At 43.3% G+C, this 20,326-nt stretch overlaps 1 protein-coding gene across 1 annotated transcript; it reads right to left on the bottom strand.

The window, feature by feature from the left end:
- Window positions 1-2,467: 2,467 nt before the first annotated feature.
- Window positions 2,468-5,052, bottom strand: LOC122562989 (uncharacterized). The gene is made up of 3 exons (XM_043716289.2): window positions 4,902-5,052; window positions 4,698-4,808; window positions 2,468-3,328 (listed from the first exon to the last, which is right to left on the bottom strand). Exons 2-3 carry the CDS (start codon window positions 4,796-4,798, stop codon window positions 2,920-2,922), a joined length of 510 nt encoding a protein of 169 aa, XP_043572224.1. The 5' UTR covers window positions 4,799-4,808; window positions 4,902-5,052; the 3' UTR covers window positions 2,468-2,919.
- Between the last annotated feature and the right edge of the window lie 15,274 nt (window positions 5,053-20,326).

Genomic DNA, 20,326 nt, shown 5'->3' with positions numbered 1-20,326 from the left:
GCAAAGGCCTTACCTTCACCCCCTCTGTCCCAGATCAATGAATTCAACGTGTGTTTGTGACATCGAACACTTCTTCTGCTGCCTCCACCTCCGGGCTTACTTTTTCCACCAAGACTCCTGCCCACCTTCCTAGGACCCCTTCTCTCACCTCCAACACACCCCATCCACCTGAACACCCCATGCCGGGCTGTTACCTGCCCTCAATCTCTTTATTTCAAACTGCCAATGGGACATTAACCGCTTCAACCTGTCCACACCCTCACCCAGTCCAACCTCTCACCCTCACAATGCACAGCCCTCCATTCCCTCTGCTCCAAACACAACCTCATCATCAAACCAATGGACAAAGGGGGGGACACACTGTTTGGTAGTTTGGCGTACTGACTTCTACACTGCTGAAGCCAGGTGCCAACTCGAAGTCACCTCCTCCTACCATTGCTCGACCATGACCTCACACCCCATTACCAAACCATCATCTCCCAGACCATACACAACCTCATCACCTCAGAGGACATCCCACCCACAGCTTCCACTCCACCCTCTCCTCCCTGACCTATCACCTTCATTTCCTCCCCCACTCACCCCGCACCACTCGGTTCTACCTCTTACCCAAAATCCACAAGCCTGACTGCCCCGGCCGACTCATTGACTCGGCCTACTCCTGCCCCACCGAATTCATTTCCACATACCTTGATACTGTCCTATCTCCCCTGATCCAGAAACTCCCCACATATGTTCAGGACACCACCCACACCTTCCACCTCCTCAAAGACTTTTGTTTCCCTGGCCCCCAACGCCTCATCTTCACCATAGACATCCAATTCATACATACCTCCATCCGCCACCTCCATCTGCCATCCAAACTTTCTGCACCCAGTCTCCCCAATGTAGAGGAGACCGCATCGGGAGCAACGGATACAATAAATGATATTAGTGGATGTGCAAGTAAAACTTTGATGGATGTGGTATGCGGTCTCCTCTACATTGGGGAGACTGGGCGCCTCCTAGCAGAGCGCTTTATGGAACATCTCCGAGATACCCACACCAATCAACCACACCGCCCCGTGGCCCAACATTTCAACTCCCCCTCCCACTCTGCCAAGGACATGGAGGTCCTGGGCCTCCTTCACCGCCGTTCCCTCACCACCAGACGCCTGGAGGAAGAACGCCTCATCTTCCGCCTCGGAACACTTCAACCCCAGGGAATCAATGTGGACTTCAACAGCTTCCTCATTTCCCCTTCCCCCACCTCATCCTAGTTTCAAACTTGCAGCTCAGCACTGTCCCCTTGACTTGTCCGGACTTGTCCGACCTGCCTAGCTCCTTTTCCACCTATCCACTCCACCCTCTCCTCCCTGACCTATCACCTTCATCTCCTCCCCCACTCACCCATTGTACTCTATGCTACTCTCTCCCCACCCCCACCCTCCCCTAGCTTATCTCTCCACGCTTCAGGCTCTCTGCCTTTATTCCTGACGAAGGGCTTTTGCCCGAAACGTCGGTTTTGCTGCTCGTTGGATGCTGCCTGAACTGCTGTGCTCTTCCAGCACCACTGATCCAGAAGCTCAAGGGCTGAGGCTGCTTCAGCACTACCTCCTGTATCCCTCTACATGCCTCACTTGTTGTAATACACTCTTATCCCTGGTCACTGCCCAGATTTGAGGTAGTTAATGTAAGGGGTGTGAATGCCTCCTAAAATACATCATCCAGGTAACCCTCCCTCTCCCTGATGTGTCACAGTGTACACTTCAATAGTAAGAACATGGGAGAAGATGCTCAAGCCCTGTTTACAAAAATGATTGAGTTTCCAGTTGCCTGCAGCTTCAACATAGCAGTTTGTTTCCTGGCCAATATCTTCGTTTCAGGCTTGCTGCAGTGCTCCAGCCAAGCTCAGCGCAAACTGGAAGAACATCACCTCACTTTCCATTTGGGGACCTTGCAGCTTTCAGGATTTAATATCAAATTCAACAATTTTAGGGCTTGAGTGCCTTCTCTCATGTTCTTACCTCAACCCCCACATCACATTGGCTGCTACCACACACAACCCTTTGCCAGCTACTGTTAGTCCCCTATAGCAGCTATTCATTCTCCTGGGCTGACCACTATCCACTCCTTTGTCCAACTGTTGTTATCCCTCTTTGGGCTCTATCTCCACCTATTGATCACTCCTCCATCTTCCCCCACTCCATTGTTTGCATAAATCCCAATGCTTTCATCAGTTCAGAAGAAGGGTCAGTGGACATGAACACTGATTTCTATCCAGAGATGCTGCCAGACCTGCTGAGATGTAGTGACTAATGTCTGACATGACAAACTCAGCGGTCTCAAACTGTAACAATACTTGTGGGAAACTCCAATTGAAGGCAGAGCAATAACGAAGGCTTTTTTTTGTCTAGGAGATATATGTGTAAGTCTAATACTTGTTGCTATTATGCGGGTGATACAAAAAGCAAACAGAAAACAATGAAAAAGTTAATCAATTGTTTATTATTGTAACATAGGTCGGTACATTCCAGTTTGATGAAAATGTTGAACAGTGATATTTTCATATTGTTCCTTTTAACATCAAAATGAATTGTCATATTATTTCATAAAGGAATTAATGACCATAAAACTGAATATAACTGACAGTAGCTTTATGATGGAAAATTAATTGCAAATTGCAAATCAAACTGCCAAATAAGTCTGAGCAGAGGGGATTGAAACATTTAATTTTCAAGCAGAAGTTTAGTCAAGAATAGTTGGTGGTATTTAACCAGAACATTTTATAAGGAATTTAATAAACATTTAGGGATGAAGTTAAATGATAGGAGGAACAGTGAAGTGCTTTAGATAGATCTGATTAGCACCAGTATAATAGGCATGCTGTGCGCTGCAATTTGTATATGCTTCTCTAAGTGTGAGAGTTTTACCACAACATTACGCATCTCTAATGTCTACTTTGACGATAGCTTTCTTCTCGTTGGACATAGTAGCTGAAATGACCACGTTTCCTTTTCTGATGTTCAGAGATGCATTCCCTTTGCCCAGAGAAGTCTTAGTGAAGTTTGGCGATTCGGTCAGCTCATTGTACATCTTAGTGTACAAATTGTTGTCAGTGGCAATTGTCCTATCAGGGACATACAGAGCGTACTCAATGCTATACTTGCTGTAGTCATAAGGGTTGGAGACCAGCAGTGAGATTTGGGTGTTGCTGAACTTGTAGGTTAACACCCCAACAGTGCCACAGGCAGTGTATGGGGTTTTGATGAACACACATATTCCGCTTTCCCCTGGGTTGATGCTGGGCGAGGGAGGGCTGCTCAAACGGCCACTGTAATGGTAGGTCCTGTAAGATATACATTGCATTATAATCTTAAACATATGATACTTCCAAGCATTGTTTAGGTTAAAACAACTGGTTTTTGTGTAGTGCCCATAACAAGGCATCCCAAGTTGTTTTTCAACATCATGATTATAAAATCCCTACAGTGTCGAAGCAGGCCATTTAGCGCATCAAGTGCACACTGATCCTCCAAACAACATCTCACCCAGACCCAACCCCCTACAACCCTGAATTTCCCATGAACAATTCAACTAATCTACACATCTTTGGATTGTGTGACGAAATCAGAGCAAACTCCATGTAGACAGTTGCCTGAGGCTGGAATTGAACCTATGTTGTTGGCTTGGTGAGGCAGCAGTGCTAACCACTGAGCCGCTGTGTTGCCCTTTTGAGCATTTGAAATCAATCACAGAAGAGCATATTCGGGTGGGTGATTAAAAACTTGCTTGAAGAGATTGACTTTAAGGAGCATATTAAGGATGAAAAGAGCAGAGGAGAGGCAGAAAGGTTCAGGGAGGGTATTCCACAGCTTAGGATCTTGGCAGCTGCAGCCACACCCGTCAATAGTTGGATGCTTGGATGCTTAAAATCAGGATTGCCCCAGTGAAAATTAGAGAAGCACTGAGATCTCAAACGGTCGACAAGTTGGAGGAGTGGTATTATATATATAGAGAGAGAGTGAGAGAGAGAGGGTGAGAACACGGGGGAATTTGAAAGCTAGTTTGCCAATTTTAAAATGCAGTCATTGCTTAAATACATTCACAATTTACAATTTCCATAAGCAGAAGATGATGAGTAATGAAGATGGAAAAGAAAATAAGCCCGTTAGGATAATTTTGCGCACACTGTTTAACTGAAATCATTAACTAACCCAGCTTTTTAAAAAAGATTCAAAGTGAGATCTGCAGCCAGCAAGTACAGGGGTAAAGAATGGTCAATAGGACTTTGCAGAGTTTTGGATGAGATCAGGTTATGGGATTCAAAAATTGGAAGCCAGTCAAAAGGAACCAGAGCTTTGCCAGAATTCAATGCCAATCTATACCTCAAAATATTCACTTGTGTTTTTCTTCAAGATTTAGATTATTATGAAATTTTCTGGTCACAATCTGTCTAAAGTATTAAAGTATTAAACTATTTAACTGTGCAATTATGTTTTCCTTGTGCTGTCACATTGGCTGTGATGGAGTTAATGTTCAGATAAACATTAGTCACTTTTTAAAAAAATCTCCACTTTAATGTTACAAGGAACAAGAAAGTCAGCACTGGGTGTAATGTCAGCATATGCAATGAACATTTACATTAAGCACTGCAAAGTATTTAGTTCTCGATGTTTTCCCAAGAAATAATTGGACATACATATTGCTGTACTTACACAGGCTCAGTTAAAGGATAGCTGCTTTTGTTGGTTATTTCAACGGCCACACATCTGGCAGAATCAATAGTCTCAAGTACGCTTTCAACTGATTTTGACATTCTGTATAACCTGTAAAAAATTAGGCCACCCTTATCAGTAGAGCCATGTAGAAGTCTATGTCTCAAAAGAAAACCTGAATAGTCATAAAACTCCTTTACTCACTGTGTTTTGCGCCAGTCGGTAATATTCTTATGGATACGATGTTGTTCTCTGCACCTTTTCAAAGAAACTGCTTGCTTTTCAGACTAGGGTGGGGAGGGAGGATGTTGGGCGTTTTGAAAACAAGGCTACGCCCTTACCATGCATCATCTCCAAGTCTGGAAAAAATGTTTCACTCACTGTTGCCAATCTGCAAACACAGCATGCCAGATTGCAGCTTGAAATTCCCCCAAACCATATCAGGAAATAGTCTGCAAACACTAAACTCTCTAAATTCATGAGAAGGACAGCCAGGGAGAAGTTGAATTTGATTTCAATTTGAAGAGATTTGGGAAAAGTGAATATTCCTCAAAACTTAAGTTTGTACTGAAAGAATTAATGTGTGTTCTTGGGGTCACAGCTAATTGTAGATCTGGAATTTCCTCACTAAATGTTTCCATCTTACTACCCTCTTTTAAGACACTCTTTCAAACGCAGCTCTTTGAGCAAGAATTTCACAACTTTTTCTCACTTTTTTGATTTCTATTTCCTTTTTTACTGATTTATCAATTTGTGAAGGACAGTGGGAAGATTCTGCAAAATATTGCAGGCTGGCTATTGACAAAGAAACAACAGCAAGAAAGCGTTGAAACAATATATTGCCTTTAATGTGGTAAAATATGCCAAGGTATTTCATGACAGCATTGTCAGGAGTCAGGAAGGCGATGGAATATTTCCCACTTGTCTGGATGTGTGCAGCTCCAACAACACTCAAGAAGTTTGATACCATCCATCCAGGGCGGCACGGTGGCACAGTGGCACAGTGGTGAGCACTGCTGCCTCACAGCGCCTGAGACCCGGGTTCAATTCCCGCCTCAGGCGACTGACTGTGTGGAGTTTGCATGTTCTCCCCGTGTCTGCGTGGGTTTCCTCCGGGTGCTCCGGTTTCCTCCCACAGTCCAAAGATGTGCAGGGTCAGGTGAATTGGCCATGCTAAATTACCCGTAGTGTTAGGTAAGGGGTAAATGTAGGGGTATGGGTGGGTTTCGCTTCGGCGGGTCGGTGTGGACTTGTTGGGCCGAAGGGCCTGTTTCCACACTGTAATGTAATCTAATCTAATCTAAAGCAGTCTGTTTGATTGGCACCACATCCACAAGCATCCACTCCCTCCACCACTGACACCTCAGTAGCAGCAGTATGTCATATCTACAAGATGTTTTGCAGAAATTCACCAAAAATCCTCAGACAGCACCTTCCAAAGCCACAACCACTTCCATCTAGAAGGACAAGGGCAGCAGATACATGGAAATACCACCTTCAAGTTCCCCTCTAAGACACTCACCATCCTGATTTGGAAATATGTCACTGTTACTTCACTGTCATTGAGTCAAAATTCTGGAATTCCCTCCCTAACAGCTTTATGGGTCAAGCCACGGCAGGTGGATTGCAATGGTTCAAGAAGACATCACTACTACCTTCTCAAGCGCAACTAGGGATGGGCAATAAATACTGGCCAGCCAGGGACACCCAGATCCCACAAATGAATAAAAACAATTGTGGTTCATTGTTGCCCGGTAATGTTAAGTTTCTTATTCTGTTCCCCAGTTTGTAAATCTGTCCATATCATTTCCTAGTCAGAAAATCCAACCCTTTTTCCTTCCTCTCGAACTGCTTAGGGAAAATAGGAAATGAGATATTGAGAGAGAATTCCTTCTTTAATGTTATGAACCCAAGTAAGAAACTGGATAAAAAACATAGGAACACAAGACCAAAGCAGTTGGAACAGGAGTAGGGCATTCAGCTCTTTGCCGCTGCTCTGCCCTTTGATAAGATTATGACTGATCTGATTGTGGTACAACCCTGTATTTATGCCAGTCCTGCATAGCCCTTAACTCTCTTGTTTACCAAAAAATCTCACTTAAAGGTCTTCTATTTGACGTTCTTTTACTTTAATGTCAATAAAATTAATATCAGCAAGTTAAATTATTGAGCATTACATGACTTGTTTTAATGTTGTTTCCTGTGTTACCCAGTTGGTTCCTCTCCTGATCTGGAACCTCTGATATATTACACTTTCTCTTCCCTACCCTCCAAGTTTCAGCTTCTCCATACTCCCCAGCTCTTACCACCAACCCTTCCCAATTCCTGACCTTCGCACTGGGACCACTACCCCACCCTCTGAGATTGTGGTTTTTTTTAACCCCTTGCTAATTCACCTGTTTCCTCACTGTTTCCTTCCTCTGGGCTTGCGGTCCTGTTCTGGATCTAGATTCAATCCGAAGCTGGAGCTGCAGTCTCGTGTAAGTGTGAGCCCAGTTGGTTTGGAAATGCTGAGACTTTCACAATTCATATGTTTTTTTTAATTCTCCAATCGACTGCTGCCCTCTCCTGAACTCTCTCTCTGAGCCAGGGCTTGAGAGAAGAGAACAAAGAACAGCTTTGAAACATATATTTGTTTAAAAAGCACAAGTCAAGGGGAAGGAAGCAGAGAGAGGGAAGAGGCTACAACTTGGAGGGTTAGAGGTGAGCAGGGTGGGTCGAAAGTGGTCAGCGTCATAAATCTTCTTCCATCCTGGCTCTTGTGTTGGTCCAGATTGCTCAGCGTAGTGGCAACAACACTGGATTGCTGCATTGCTCTTACCTCTTTCTGCAAAGATGGAATTGCATATTTCTGGCCAGGAGTTCAAACATTCTTCATAAATATGAAAAGATTTCACTCAGCACAGGTTCACCTGGGAGGAGGTGGGGGAGGGCTTGACGGGCGAAGGTCAGAAGGTAAGTGATTAGGTGGGAGTCAAAGTGCTGATAGTTTTGGAAGTGGTCTGAGAATCATGGGAAGAATCAGAGAGGTGCTGGGGAATTGAGGATTCAGAGAATCAGAAGAGGGCTAAAGAGTCAGGATATTTGTTCTGGATTCCCCAGCCAGGGGCAAGTTTTATTCAGCACCTACCATGTAAAGCCCTTGAATAATTGGATATGTGTCAAGAAGATGATCGCTCATTCTTTTAAACTCCACAGAATATATGTTAATTTTCTCTGACTCTGCTCTTGGAACAAAGCCCTCATCCCAGAAACCAGTCTAGTGAATTTACATTGCTCTCAAGCTAACGAAAGCTTGTCCGTCTTCGGGTAAGAAGCTTAAAACAGCACACAGTGCTCCAGATGTGGTCTCACTAATGCTCTTGGGGTATTTAATAAAGGAGCTGTGTAAATGCAAGCTGTTGTTGCCTTGTGGTAATGAGTCACAGCTGGACATTGCTTTTACATCAAGTAAATCCGACAAGTCTTCTCTGCAAAAGTTAGTTTGAATTATGTAGAGATGTTTTTGATTCTGGTTAATCCACTGGTATGTGATTATTTGTGGAATAAAAAACATTGCATGGTTTAGCTTTAAGATCTGTTGCTAAGCATACTTTGCAATCAAATATCCCAGTAATGGCATTATTTTGGTGTGTTTTTAATGTAACAACTGAGTATGATATTTCAGTCAAAGTATGACTCATTTCCTTCTTTCCAATTTTCTCTCCTTCTGGTCCCACATCATCTCCCCACCCCAGAACCTGTCTCAAAAGCACTGTCTGCAGCAATTTCCACACTAGCCGTGGGCATCATGGTGGCACAGTGGTTAGCACTGCAGCCTCACAGCACCAGAGACACCGGGTTCAATTCCTGCCTCAGGCGACTGACTGTGTGGAGTTTGCACGTTCTCCCCGTGTCTGCGTGGGTTTCCTCCAGCTACTCCTGTTTCCTCCCACAGTCCAAAGATGTGCAGGTCAGGTGAATTGGCCATGCTAAATTGCCCGTAGTGTTAGGTAAGGGGTAAATGTAGGGGTATGGGTGGGTTACGCTTCGGCGGGGTGGTGTGGACTTGTTGGGCCGAAGGGCCTGTTTCCACACTGTAAGTAATCTAAAAAAAAATCTAATCTATTTTGCCTAGGAGAAAGTGAGGACTGCAGATGCTGGAGATCAGAGTAGATAGTGTGGTGCTAGAAAAGCGCAGCAGGTCAGGCAGCATCCGAGATGCAGGAGAATCGACGTTTCGGGCAAGAGTCCTTCATCAGGAACGAGACCATTTTGCTTAACCTGTCATTTCTTTAATCCTGTTCACTGGTGGGATTATCACGAAATCAGATCTGAACTTCATTATCAACTAACCGAATGGTCAGAACAGCACACTCTGGCACAAGTCATGAAATGGGTCTTTGAAACTCATCACGTTTCGTATTTAAAATTTGTCATATTTTCCAAATTAACTCAGAAAATTTGGCAGAGCATATCATCACTCTTTAAACCATACTGTAGAACAGCAATGGAGAATCCTTAATATCAGAACATCGACAGCATTGCATTTGGGGCCTGTTCCTCCTTTGGAGTTCATTATACAGCACAATAACACATTAAAATACGTTCACCTTTCCTGATTCCTCACATACCCGATCATACATCATTGTGATATTCACACACAATGTGAATTAATCACAGGCCAGATTTCCTCCTCAGTTGTCACGGGTCCAAATCTGAAAGAAAATTTCAGATTGTATTCTATCTTTGTAAATATTATTTTAACTTTGGGCATTGTTTAAAAGATAATTGAAGCTAGTTTTTACTCACTGTTTCCAACAGTAGTGCATTTTCCATTTGCATTGGGGTGGGACAGAGACTGAAGGAGAAATGACCTTTGTAATGTTTACATTGTTGTTCAAAGACTTTGAAGTTGAAGTTCCTCTGAGGTTATGTCAGTGTATCCTGGGAAGAGCAGTGTAGTGATTGGAACAATGTCAGCCAGGTGAACCTCATAGAATATGAGTTCCCAGATTGGGGCTGTTAACCTGGTTCAGTCAGGGAGCTCTGGCTGACAGATAAGAAGAGGTGTGTCTGTGGGTTCTGTTCACTCTAGGAGCTGGCTCTGTGTTAGCTGGGTCAGTGTCATGTACTATGCACATGTAAATAAAGGGTGACTTGGTGACGGGATACCGGCCTTTTTTAGTTATATTAGACAGCAGCCATTCTGTTCATTCCTGCTCTTATGTCAGGATTTTCCCCTGGAAGTGGTGTTAGGAAAATATGATTGGGTGTTGCTATAATTACAAATGAAGAGGAAAACCGTCTTGTGATATTCCGGATATCTTAGCAAAGCTGGATTGAAGGAATGCTGGTGTGTTTTGCATTTGGTGCAGACAGCAATTTCAAATAAATTTCCCTTTGATATGAACAATGCTTTATTGAAGGAATTAGCTGCATCAAAGTTATTCTTTGCACCCCCATTTGGGTTCTGCTGCCAGTTTTACTATTCTCCAGCTGATATCATGATGTATGCTATCTAGAAATATAAACCATCGCTATGTCCCTCTTTCCTCTCCCAAATACAGGTAATACCATAGTAATGACGATTAAAGCATTGAATACAACTGAAGAAAAATGTGGCTTTTTTCAGTGAAGCAGAAACTTGCACAAAGCTTGGAAAGGGCAAAACTTCCCAAAGATTATACATCAGGCTCTGACGTACTCGCACAAGCTTATTTTTAAAGGAGAAATACACTGAACACAAAAGATCTCCTGACAGCCAGGAGAAAGAATAGTTTCCTGGTTACCTCGTTTATTCCATTATCAATCCATTTTAAACTTTTGCAAATCCTGAGGGAGTGAAGAGGAGACATGGCTCGGATTTTCCATTGTACATGGAAGATGTTCCTGGGGACCCTGCGGAATGCCAACTTTAGCAGACTTGGAAGGAATTGCCTGGGAAATTAGATTTTCCTCTGGGCAATTCCTCTATGCTGGCATCTATCCAAAAATCTCCATAAAGATTGGAGATTATGGATGGTTCCAATGAAATTAAATAAAATAGTTACTCAGACATAGTTGAACTATGAAATACATAATCCATCTCCTGGGTAACTATTAAATTGACCCATGTTTACGTCACTCACACACACACACACACCAACACACACACACAAAAACACACATTTCCGACCACCCATCAGATCCTCATCCTGAACAACACTTTGCCACAGCCACTATACCCAACAAGCAATGCTCCCATTCCCACCTGACCACCTCCCTCTGCCAACATCAGATCTACCTCACCTCCCCAGTTCTCTGGCCCACAGCCCTGGCCCTTATACCCCATCCAATCTGACCCAATCCCTGAAGCCCACCACCGCTACTGCCACTGGAACTGAACCCCTGCCCTCCAAGTCAAAGCCATTGTACCCTCACAGACCCCTCCCATCCATTGCCAACCCGAGCTTCCCTCCTCCCATTGGACCAGAGTCAACACCCAACCTCCACACCCCAGTGCCAGACCCAATTACTCTGACCCACCTCAGCCCATCCTGTTATCTTGCATTTGGCATTTTTCCCCTTGGCACCATACCCTCTTCCCGCGGATGATATCCAGTTGACACACTACCCCCACCTCAACCATCTACTTACCTTGCATCCTACCCAGTTGGCACCCTACCTACCTGGCACCCTACATTCCCAGCACCCTAACATCACATTTACCTCTGTTTTGACAGCAGCTGTTTAAGTGGCTATCAGGGCCAATATATTTCAGAATATGATAGCAGACAGTTGAGGAAACCTCTCAGAAATGCGTAGCTCTCTTGTTTCGTAAAACTAAAGGTGAGGCAATCTGTGTGGATTCCCTGAAAATTGGGCCCAATCATGATACCTGGTTCTGATGGATACAGGTGTGGGAGTTAAGGAAAAATCCTCAGATTTAAAATTAACAATCATATGACTATCAATGACCACTGTGGAAGTAGATGCCACACTGTTTCATTGTACAATCCAGGCTTCAATCCTAGAAATAGGGAGGTAAAAACAATGACTGCAGATGCTGGAAACCAGATTCTTGATCAGTGGTGCTGGAAGAGCACATCAATTCAGGCAGCATCCGAGGACAGGCAAAATCGACGTTTCGGGCAAAAGCTCTTCATAAGGAATAAAGCCTAGAAAGCCTGGCTGTAATGTTTAGACTGCACATCCAGAGGCCTGATATGTGAAAGTCACTTCTCTCGATCCATCTTATCAACTTCCATTAATATTTTGAAAACGTTGCTCAAATTGCCTTTTCAAGACCTAACTTTCAAGGAATATAACACCAACTTAAGTATAATTTCTAATAGCGTATCCTACCAATGTCGGATCTGTGACATTAATGGGCAGGAAGTGCCTTTGCCTCTCACTGGGGAGGAAGATTTGCCCCACAAAACAGTTGTCCAATCTGATTGGTTATCAGCTCTGCTATCCCAGCTGATGTCAGGATGACAGCTGGGTCCCAGACTCTAAGTGCTGAGAGCCCAGGACCATGGAGAGAAAGTCATAGAATCATAGAGATGTACAGCATGGAAACAGACTCTTCGGTCCAACCTGTCCATGCCAACCAGATATCCCAACGCAAATCTAATCCCACCTGCCAGCACCTGGCCCATATCCCTCCAAACCCTTCCTATTCATATACTCATCCAGATGCCTCTTAAATGTTGCAATTGCACCAGCCTCCACCACATCCTCGGGCAGCTCATTCCATACACGTACCACTCTCTGCGTGAAAAAGTTGCCCCTTAGGTCTCTTTTATATCTTTCCCCTCTCACCCTAAAGCCGATTCCAGGGAAAAGACTTTGTCTATTTATCCTATCCGTGCCCCTCATAATTTTGTAAACCTCTATAAGGTCACCTCTCAGTCTCCAACGCTCCAGGGAAAACAGCCCCAGCCTGTTCAGCCTCTCCCTGTAGCTCAGATCCTCCAGCCCTGGCAACATCCTTGTAAAAAATTAAATATCAGAACTCCCTGACCGTGGAGGTAAGTAAAATGAGTAAAGGTCAGGTTGGAAGTCCAGGAAGGAAGGGAACACCAGAAGGGTCAGATCTTTAGGCATTTCCATTTCAGAAGTGGGATCTTTGAAGGAGCTCCTCTCCCCATTTCCATCCCAACCAGCCAAACAAACAAAGATAGGAATTATGAGCAGGAGTAGGCCACTTGGCCCTTCCATAACATTTAATGATGACGTGACTGATCTTATTGCTGCACATTCATACTTACATCTGAAACTTTCACCTCCTTGCTTATCAAAAATCTACCCCAACACAGCATTAAACATGCTCCAACACTCTGCTTTTTGAGGAAGAGTTCAAAAGTGTTTCATCTTTGAGAAAAAAATTCTTCTCAACTCTGACTTAGAATCAGAGTACCCAATTGTTTTTAAGTGATGACCCTGAGATCTGGATTATTCTACAAGTGGAAATCTCCATTTCACATCCACCCAGTCAAAATCTCTCAGAACCTTATATGTTTCAATCAAGTCACCTCTTACTCTTCCATTAACCAGTGGATATAAGGTCAACTGGTCAAAACTTTCCTCATAAGACATCTTGCCCACTCCAGGTATTCATTTTGTAAACCTGCTGGAATTCTCTCTTTGAACTCCTTCTGGTCAGCTACAATTCTGAGGCCTCAGTTATGGGCAGGATGGCCCAGGCCTCGCTAACCACCCCTGTAAAATTTCAGACATATCACTGGGATATGTGTGAATGCTGGGATGCTGAAATAACTGCACAGAGTCAGGTATCCCATCACCAAGTCATCCTTTATCTACTTGTGCACAGTACACTGTCTAGAAAGCAGGAGACAACAGCTTCGCTTCATTTGGAGATCGCCACTGATGATGTTACCTAGCCAGGTAATGAAACATCTGGATATCAAACCTACAGCTCAGTGAGCAAACCTACACCCTAAACCTCAACCTGAGCTACAAACCTTCACAAACCTTGCAAAAACACTGGCTATGGCCAGCCAGCTCCGAGTCAGTTGCCTAAACTGAGGAGATTGTAATCTCCTGGTTACATTGATCAGGCAGGCTTTCCTGATTGGCCCAGGTTCACAACTCCAATCACCGACCTCATAGTCAACAAGGTTAACTTGGTTCCAATCACTACAGAAGGACACCCACAAGTTAATACTTTCACAACAACATGATTCTATCCTATTTTCAAGACTTATGGATGATCATATATTTACCAACATTGAAATCTGTTTTCCACTGTTTTGCTCAGTCACCGAATCTGTTGTTATCTCTAAGTCATTGTGCGTTTTCATCCTAACTGTTTACAGTGTCACATGTAGCCAGGCAGGAGGCTAGAAGAACATGGAAAGCCAGGCAGCATCAGGAGGTGGAGAAGTCGACATTTTGGTTACAACCCTTCTTCAGGACCCTGAAGAAGGATTTCATCCGAAATGTCGACTTCTCCACCTCCTGATGCTGCCTGGCTAGCTGTGTTCATCCTGCCTCCTGCCTGACTATTTTGGATTCCGAAATAGTCTCTAACAGTGTCACATTTGGCAGATTTGCAGCAACAGTGCTTTGTAATGCTCATAATAATTTGAAAAATGACCATGTATCTGCAAGTAATCTATAAAGAGCAATGGCAAGTTCTTTTTTAACTTTAGTCCAATGAAATCAGGGTGGAGACAAAAATGGATAACCCATGAAAAAGTGGCAGCTTGCAATTTATTCCTCCATATTGTTCCTGATGCTAGCAACATGCAAACCATGTGTTATCTGTGTTATGAAAGTGTAGGTGTGTACTGTACCTTTAAGAGAGGGAGGAAGCTCGCAAGGTCTGACTGAAAGTACAGAGTGTCTTAAACAATTTTAAAATGTAGCATTTGTTGAAACAAATTGCTGGAGTTGCATTGCCATGGAACAAAAACAAATTCAAATTTGGCCAATCAATTTAAATTATATCCCAGATACCAAAATCCAATTGAATTTGAATTTTACTGTTTGGGATGACGTCAAACTAATGACATAATCTGATGTTTTGGAGTATAAAACTGGACATTTTGAATAGTTAGGGGGAGAACTGCAAAGAGCAGCAACAAGTACAGATTGCCAGCCGAACAGCTCTCTGAAAGGTACCTGTCCATAAGAAAAGTTGTGCAGCAGAAGACGGAAGAAAAGACGACCCAGGAAAATACAGAGGAAAGTCTACAGTGGAAAATCAAGAAACCTACCTGGTTTTGAAACTTGATTATTTTTTCTGTAAATCTTAATCGGGATTTTTGTTTTATCAGACAAGTACTGTAGAGTGGGAGGTAAAAGATAGGTTTAAGAGAAAGGAGTTGTAAATAGCTATTGTTTTAATGTTCTCTGTTGGATTTAAGGAATAAAGTTGTTAATTTTTACTTTAAATAGCTACCTCTGGGATCTCTCAAAATTTAACAGATTACGGTGTGAGGTGAGCTTCTCTGTTTGTTGGGCTTAAATTAGCAGAGGGGCTTACCCAATGTCATAACATCTGCTCACCTGAACATTTGCAATATACGATTGTGAGTGCCTACATATCTCAGCAGATGCCTTGTTCCTGTGAGGTTTGTACAGCTCCTCTTAAAAAAGAGGTGAATTCTTGTTCGAGCTGTGTTTTTCTTTCATTCATGGGATAAGGACTTCACTGGGTGGATTGGCATTTAATGCCCATCCCTAATTGCCCAGTGGGAACTTAATAGTCAAGAACAATGCCGTAGGTCTGGAGTTATATGCAGGCCTAACCAGGTAAATGACAGATTTCCTTCCCTAAAGGACATTAGTGAACCAGGTGAGATTCACCCCCAACAATCAACAATGGTTTCTGGTCATTGTTGAACTATTAATTACAGATTTTTATGATTTCAAATTCCACCATCTGTTGTGATGGGATTCAAACCCACATCCCCAGAACATTATCTGGGTCTCTGTATTTACAGTCCATCAATAATATCACTGTAAAGTCACCTCCCCAGTGGTGATGGAAGTGGTTGGTAAACTGTATCCGAATTGTAGTAAGAGTGACTATGAGAACACTGAGGAGGAGAGTGCTGACCAGTGTTCTCAGATGCTGTACAAGAGGCCTCAGTGCAGAAACTTGGAGAGGAGGTGAGATGTCATCTATCTCTAAGGGTCAGAGTATACCTCAGACTATGAAAGCTACAACATCAAATAGCTCTGAGAATCTGGAGCAATGCCACAACAGATTCAATGACCTTGCATGAGTGGTCAAGGTCAATGAATGTATCTTCAAATGATCCCGAGGGGGAGGGTAACACCTACTTCCTGATCACAAGTGTGTTTGCATGTAGGAGAATAAATCACGGGATGGAGTTGAAGCACTGAAGCAACTGCCTCCTCTTTGAAATTATCCTCACCTTCCTTTTGCTGCTTGTTTCCCAACTCTTACAAAGCTGCTGTGAAACCCACAAAGGATGTAAGGTCAGAGGCAATCATCATGATCAACTCACATCCCGGAAAGAGATTGAGATCTTCCAGTTTGTTGTGACTCAAGTTGGAAGTGGGGATGTGTTCAGACCACAACTCACATACTTTCATGTGTTAAAGTTTGTCCTGCATTCCTCCCTCGACAGAAGATGCTGTGTGTTTTCCAGCATTTTCTGTTTCTCTTTAGGGCTCCAGAAGGTGGGGTTTCTGAGCTTAGATTGCGGGAGTTGTTGGGGGTGGTGTGGTTAAGATCTTTAAATTGCAAGGAACGATGAAAGGCTGGAAAACTCTTGGGAAAGCACTGTTGACTTATCCAAAAAAAAATCAATCTTGATTTCTGCGCAGTGAGGGCATGGGGAGAGGGTAATTGTTACGTGGTCTACATATTGCTTAGGAGAAACAAGCTGAAATATTCCGAAGAATAATGAGAGCTATCATCAGTGAAAACAAGAAAAAATATATTACAAAAGCTGTTCCTGAAAAGTTCCCTTCAAATTACTTGACATGATTTGGAGAAATCCCAAATCAACTAATTCATTCAGAAGTCACAAATAAAACTGCTGCTGTGGGCAAATCAGGAACTTAAAATGTGCTGTGTACTTGCGAAATTGATCTTCCTGTGTACCGATAGTGAATAATTACCAATTGTAGTGGCTCAATATATTAAAATGTCTCTTCTGAGAGTTCAGAAGAGGTGTTAAGTGAATGGATTTTTTTTTTTCTTTCAGTCTCCTCCTCACAACCTTGTACTTTTCCTTAAACAGTTCAGCCTTTCTTCGTTCGATTAATGTTGGATGTCACTTGCTCCAAGCTGCCAGTTTTTTCCATGAGGTTTCCACTGAAACAAAAACTCTTGTGGGAAATTTTCCATCTAGACTAGCTCACTTTCAGTGTAATTCTGAACACATGAGCAACTGTTTTTCTATAAAAATAGAATGACCTGGAAAATTATATTTGTTGGAGGAATATCTGCATTCTTTCATTATGTACAGATGTGAGCATAAGAGGTACAGTTAGTAAGTTTGAAGATGACACCAAAATTGTAGGTGTAGTGGACAGCGAAGAAGGTTACCTCAGATTAAAACGGAATCCCTATCAGATTGGCCAATGGGCTGAGAAGAGGCAGATGGAGTTTAATTTAGATAAATGCGAGATGCTGATTTTGGGAAAGCAAATCTTAGCAGGACTTATACACTTAATGGCAAGGTCCGAGGGAGTTTTGCTGAACAAAGAGACCTTGGAGTGCAGGTTCATAGCTCCTTGAAAGTGGAGTCTCAGGTAGAAATGATAGTGAAGAAGACATTTAGTATGCTTTCCTTTAATGGTCAGAGCATTGAGTATAGAAGTTGGGGGGTCATAGTGCGGCTGTACAGGACATTGGTTAGGGCACTGTTGAAATATTGCATGCAATTCTGGGTCTCCTTCATATCGGAAAAATATTGTGAAACTTGAAAGGGTTCAGAAATGTTTTACAAGGATGTTGCCAGTGTTGGAGGATTTGAGCTATAGGGAGAAGTTGAATCAGCTAGGGCTGTTTTCCGTGGAGCATTGGAGGCTGAGGGGTGACCTTATAGAGGTTTATAAAATCATGAGGGCCATGGATAGGATTGCAACATTTAAAAGGCATCTGGATGGGTATATGAATAGGAAGGGTTTGGAGGGATACAGGCCAGGTGCTGGCAGGTGGGACCAGATTGGATTGGGATATCTGGTCGGCATGGATGAATTGGACCAAAGAGTCTGTTTGCATGCTGTACAACTCTTTGATTCTATAATTTTACAGTTTGCAAAAATCAATTTGTGCACATATACAGAGTGAGCGTATCTCAAGTCAAGTGAATGGTATTTACTGACAACAACTGTGCACTAATTTTTTTTCATTCATTCATGGATTGTGGGCTTTCCTGGCTTGGCCAACAATTATTGTCTATTCCTAGTTGTCCATGAGGAGGAACCTCCGCATAAACCAAATCATCTGCCGACATTTCCGCCATCTCCAAAAAGACCCCACCACCAGGGATATATTTCCCTCCCCATCCCTTTCCGCCTTCTGCAAGGACAGTTCCCTCCGTGACTACCTGGTCAGGTCCACGCCCCCCCTACGACCCACCCTCCCATCCTGGCACTTTCCCCTGCCACCGCAGGAACTGTAAAACCTGTGCCCACACCTCCTCCCTCACATCTATCCAAGGCCCTAAAGGAGCCTTCCATATCCATCAAAAGTTTACCTGCACATCCACTAATATCATTTATTGTATCCGTTGCTCCCGATGCGGTCTCCTCTACATTGGGGAGACTGGGCGCCTCCTATCAGTGCGCTTTAGAGAACATCTCCGAGACACCCGCATCAATCAACCAAACCGCCCTGTGGCCCAACATTTTAGCTCCCCCTCCCACTCTGCTGAGGACATGGAGGTCCTGGGCCTCCTTCACCGCCGCTCCCTCACCGCCAGACGCCTGGAGGAAGAACGCCTCATCTTCCACCTCGGAACACTTCAACCCCAGGGCATCAATGTGGACTTCAACAGCTTCCTCATTTCCCCTTCCCCCACCTCATCCTAGTTTCAAACTTCCAGTCCCCTTGACTTGTCCGGACTTGTCCGACCTGCCTAGCTCCTTTTCCACCTATCCACTCCACCCTCTCCTCCCTGACCTATCACCTTCATCTCCTCCCCCACTCACCCATTGTACTCTATGCTACTCTCTCCCCACCCCCACCCTCCCCTAGCTTATCTCTCCACACTTCAGGCTCTCTGCCTTTATTCCTGATGAAGGGCTTTTGCCCGAAACGTCGATTTTGCTGAAGCTCCTCGGATGCTGCCTGAACTGCTGTGCTCTTCCAGCACCATTGATCCAGAATCTGGTTTCCAGCATCTGCAGTCATTGTTTTTACCATGAGGAGGTGGTGTTGAGCTGGATTTGTGACCCGCAAATGGTCTTGCTCTCCAATAAGAAAGTCATGGTGGGAAAACTCAGAGTTGAATGAACTTCTACTCTGTAAGTTTTCACACTTTATGAAAGAAGCCAGGAATGCGAAGATCGAGGAAAGATTTACTCAAATTGCATCACGTTTTAGGGAATTCAGTTGTGTGGAGAAATGAAACAAGGTCTGATTGTTCTCCTTTGAACAGTGAAGGGGAAAGGGAATTTTAATATAATGATTTTGGAGTCAATATGAGTCAGTGCTTTCAGCAGAGAAGAAACAAGAGAGGAGGAATTTGTATGAGTAAGAATCAGCTGCTCTCTCCCCCTCTCTCACATCCAATTCAAATACAGTTGCACCAGTTGTGTGGTAGAGAGAGAGAGAAAAAATGATTTGCAAGTTATGGACAATCAAAGACTGGAAAAAGAACAGCTTTTAAAAAAGTATTTAACCTACTTTTCTAATTAACCCATTCAGAGGTGTTGTTACATAACTCTGGTGGAGCAGATGGGACTTAAACTGGGTCCTCCCAGTCCAGGAGTAGGTACATTACCATTGCATCACAAGAACTGCTTTTCATTTAATTTAACCAATTTTTCCTCATCAACCTCTTTCATGATGTAATTACACAGCTCCCGAGTAGGTGAGACTTGAATCTGTGCCTCTAGGTGCAGTGGTAGTAACACTACTACTGCACCATGAGTGGCTTTATCTATCTATTACCATATCATAGAAACCTGTGCCATTAGCTTTCAGATCATTCATTCAACCACTGTTACTGCTTTCTCTCATTCTGTCTTTCCATGAGGATAGGTCAATATGTTAAGTCACTATCCACGAGCCTGTTCCTTTGCTCCTTCCTCATTTAAAGTGCCAAACACTCCGTTTCCCTTGTTGGCTGAATGTTAACTGATCCTCTTCCTTTCATAACACTTGCACAAATAAGAAACCTTTGACTCCTGTCATGATTCACTGGGGTAATACACTGGAAATCAAACCTCACTGTTCCCAGAGTCATCACAAATATGAAATGATTTGGTCAATGTCTCCAATTTACCTGACTGACAAATTCAGGTGAAGAGAGAATGCTCACCCATATTCTGCACTCAATAAGAAAATAATTACTTCTTACAAAGAAATTGTCTTCAAATAACTTAATTATATCCCTTTTAAATTTCTCCTGTCAAAAACAGTTGAGCATGGAACTGCAGTAAGACATGAATATTAAGGATAGAAAGGGAAAGAAACCAAGGAAACACAGTTC

Source organism: Chiloscyllium plagiosum, unplaced genomic scaffold (genome assembly GCF_037043375.1).
Source record: "Chiloscyllium plagiosum isolate Xiang-an unplaced genomic scaffold, Cpla_swu_hap1 HiC_scaffold_26, whole genome shotgun sequence".
NCBI lineage: Eukaryota > Metazoa > Chordata > Chondrichthyes > Orectolobiformes > Hemiscylliidae > Chiloscyllium > Chiloscyllium plagiosum.
This window is presented reverse-complemented; position numbering and strand designations above follow the sequence as displayed.

Bases quoted from the DNA above. Each gene is read 5' to 3' on its own strand.
- LOC122562989 (XM_043716289.2), bottom strand. From the start codon at position 4,798: ATGTCAAAATCAGTTGAAAGCGTACTTGAGACTATTGATTCTGCCAGA. The intron at 3,329-4,697 runs GTAAGTACAGCA...TATATCTTACAG, and splicing joins TATCCTTTAACTGAGCCTGT to GACCTACCATTACAGTGGCC.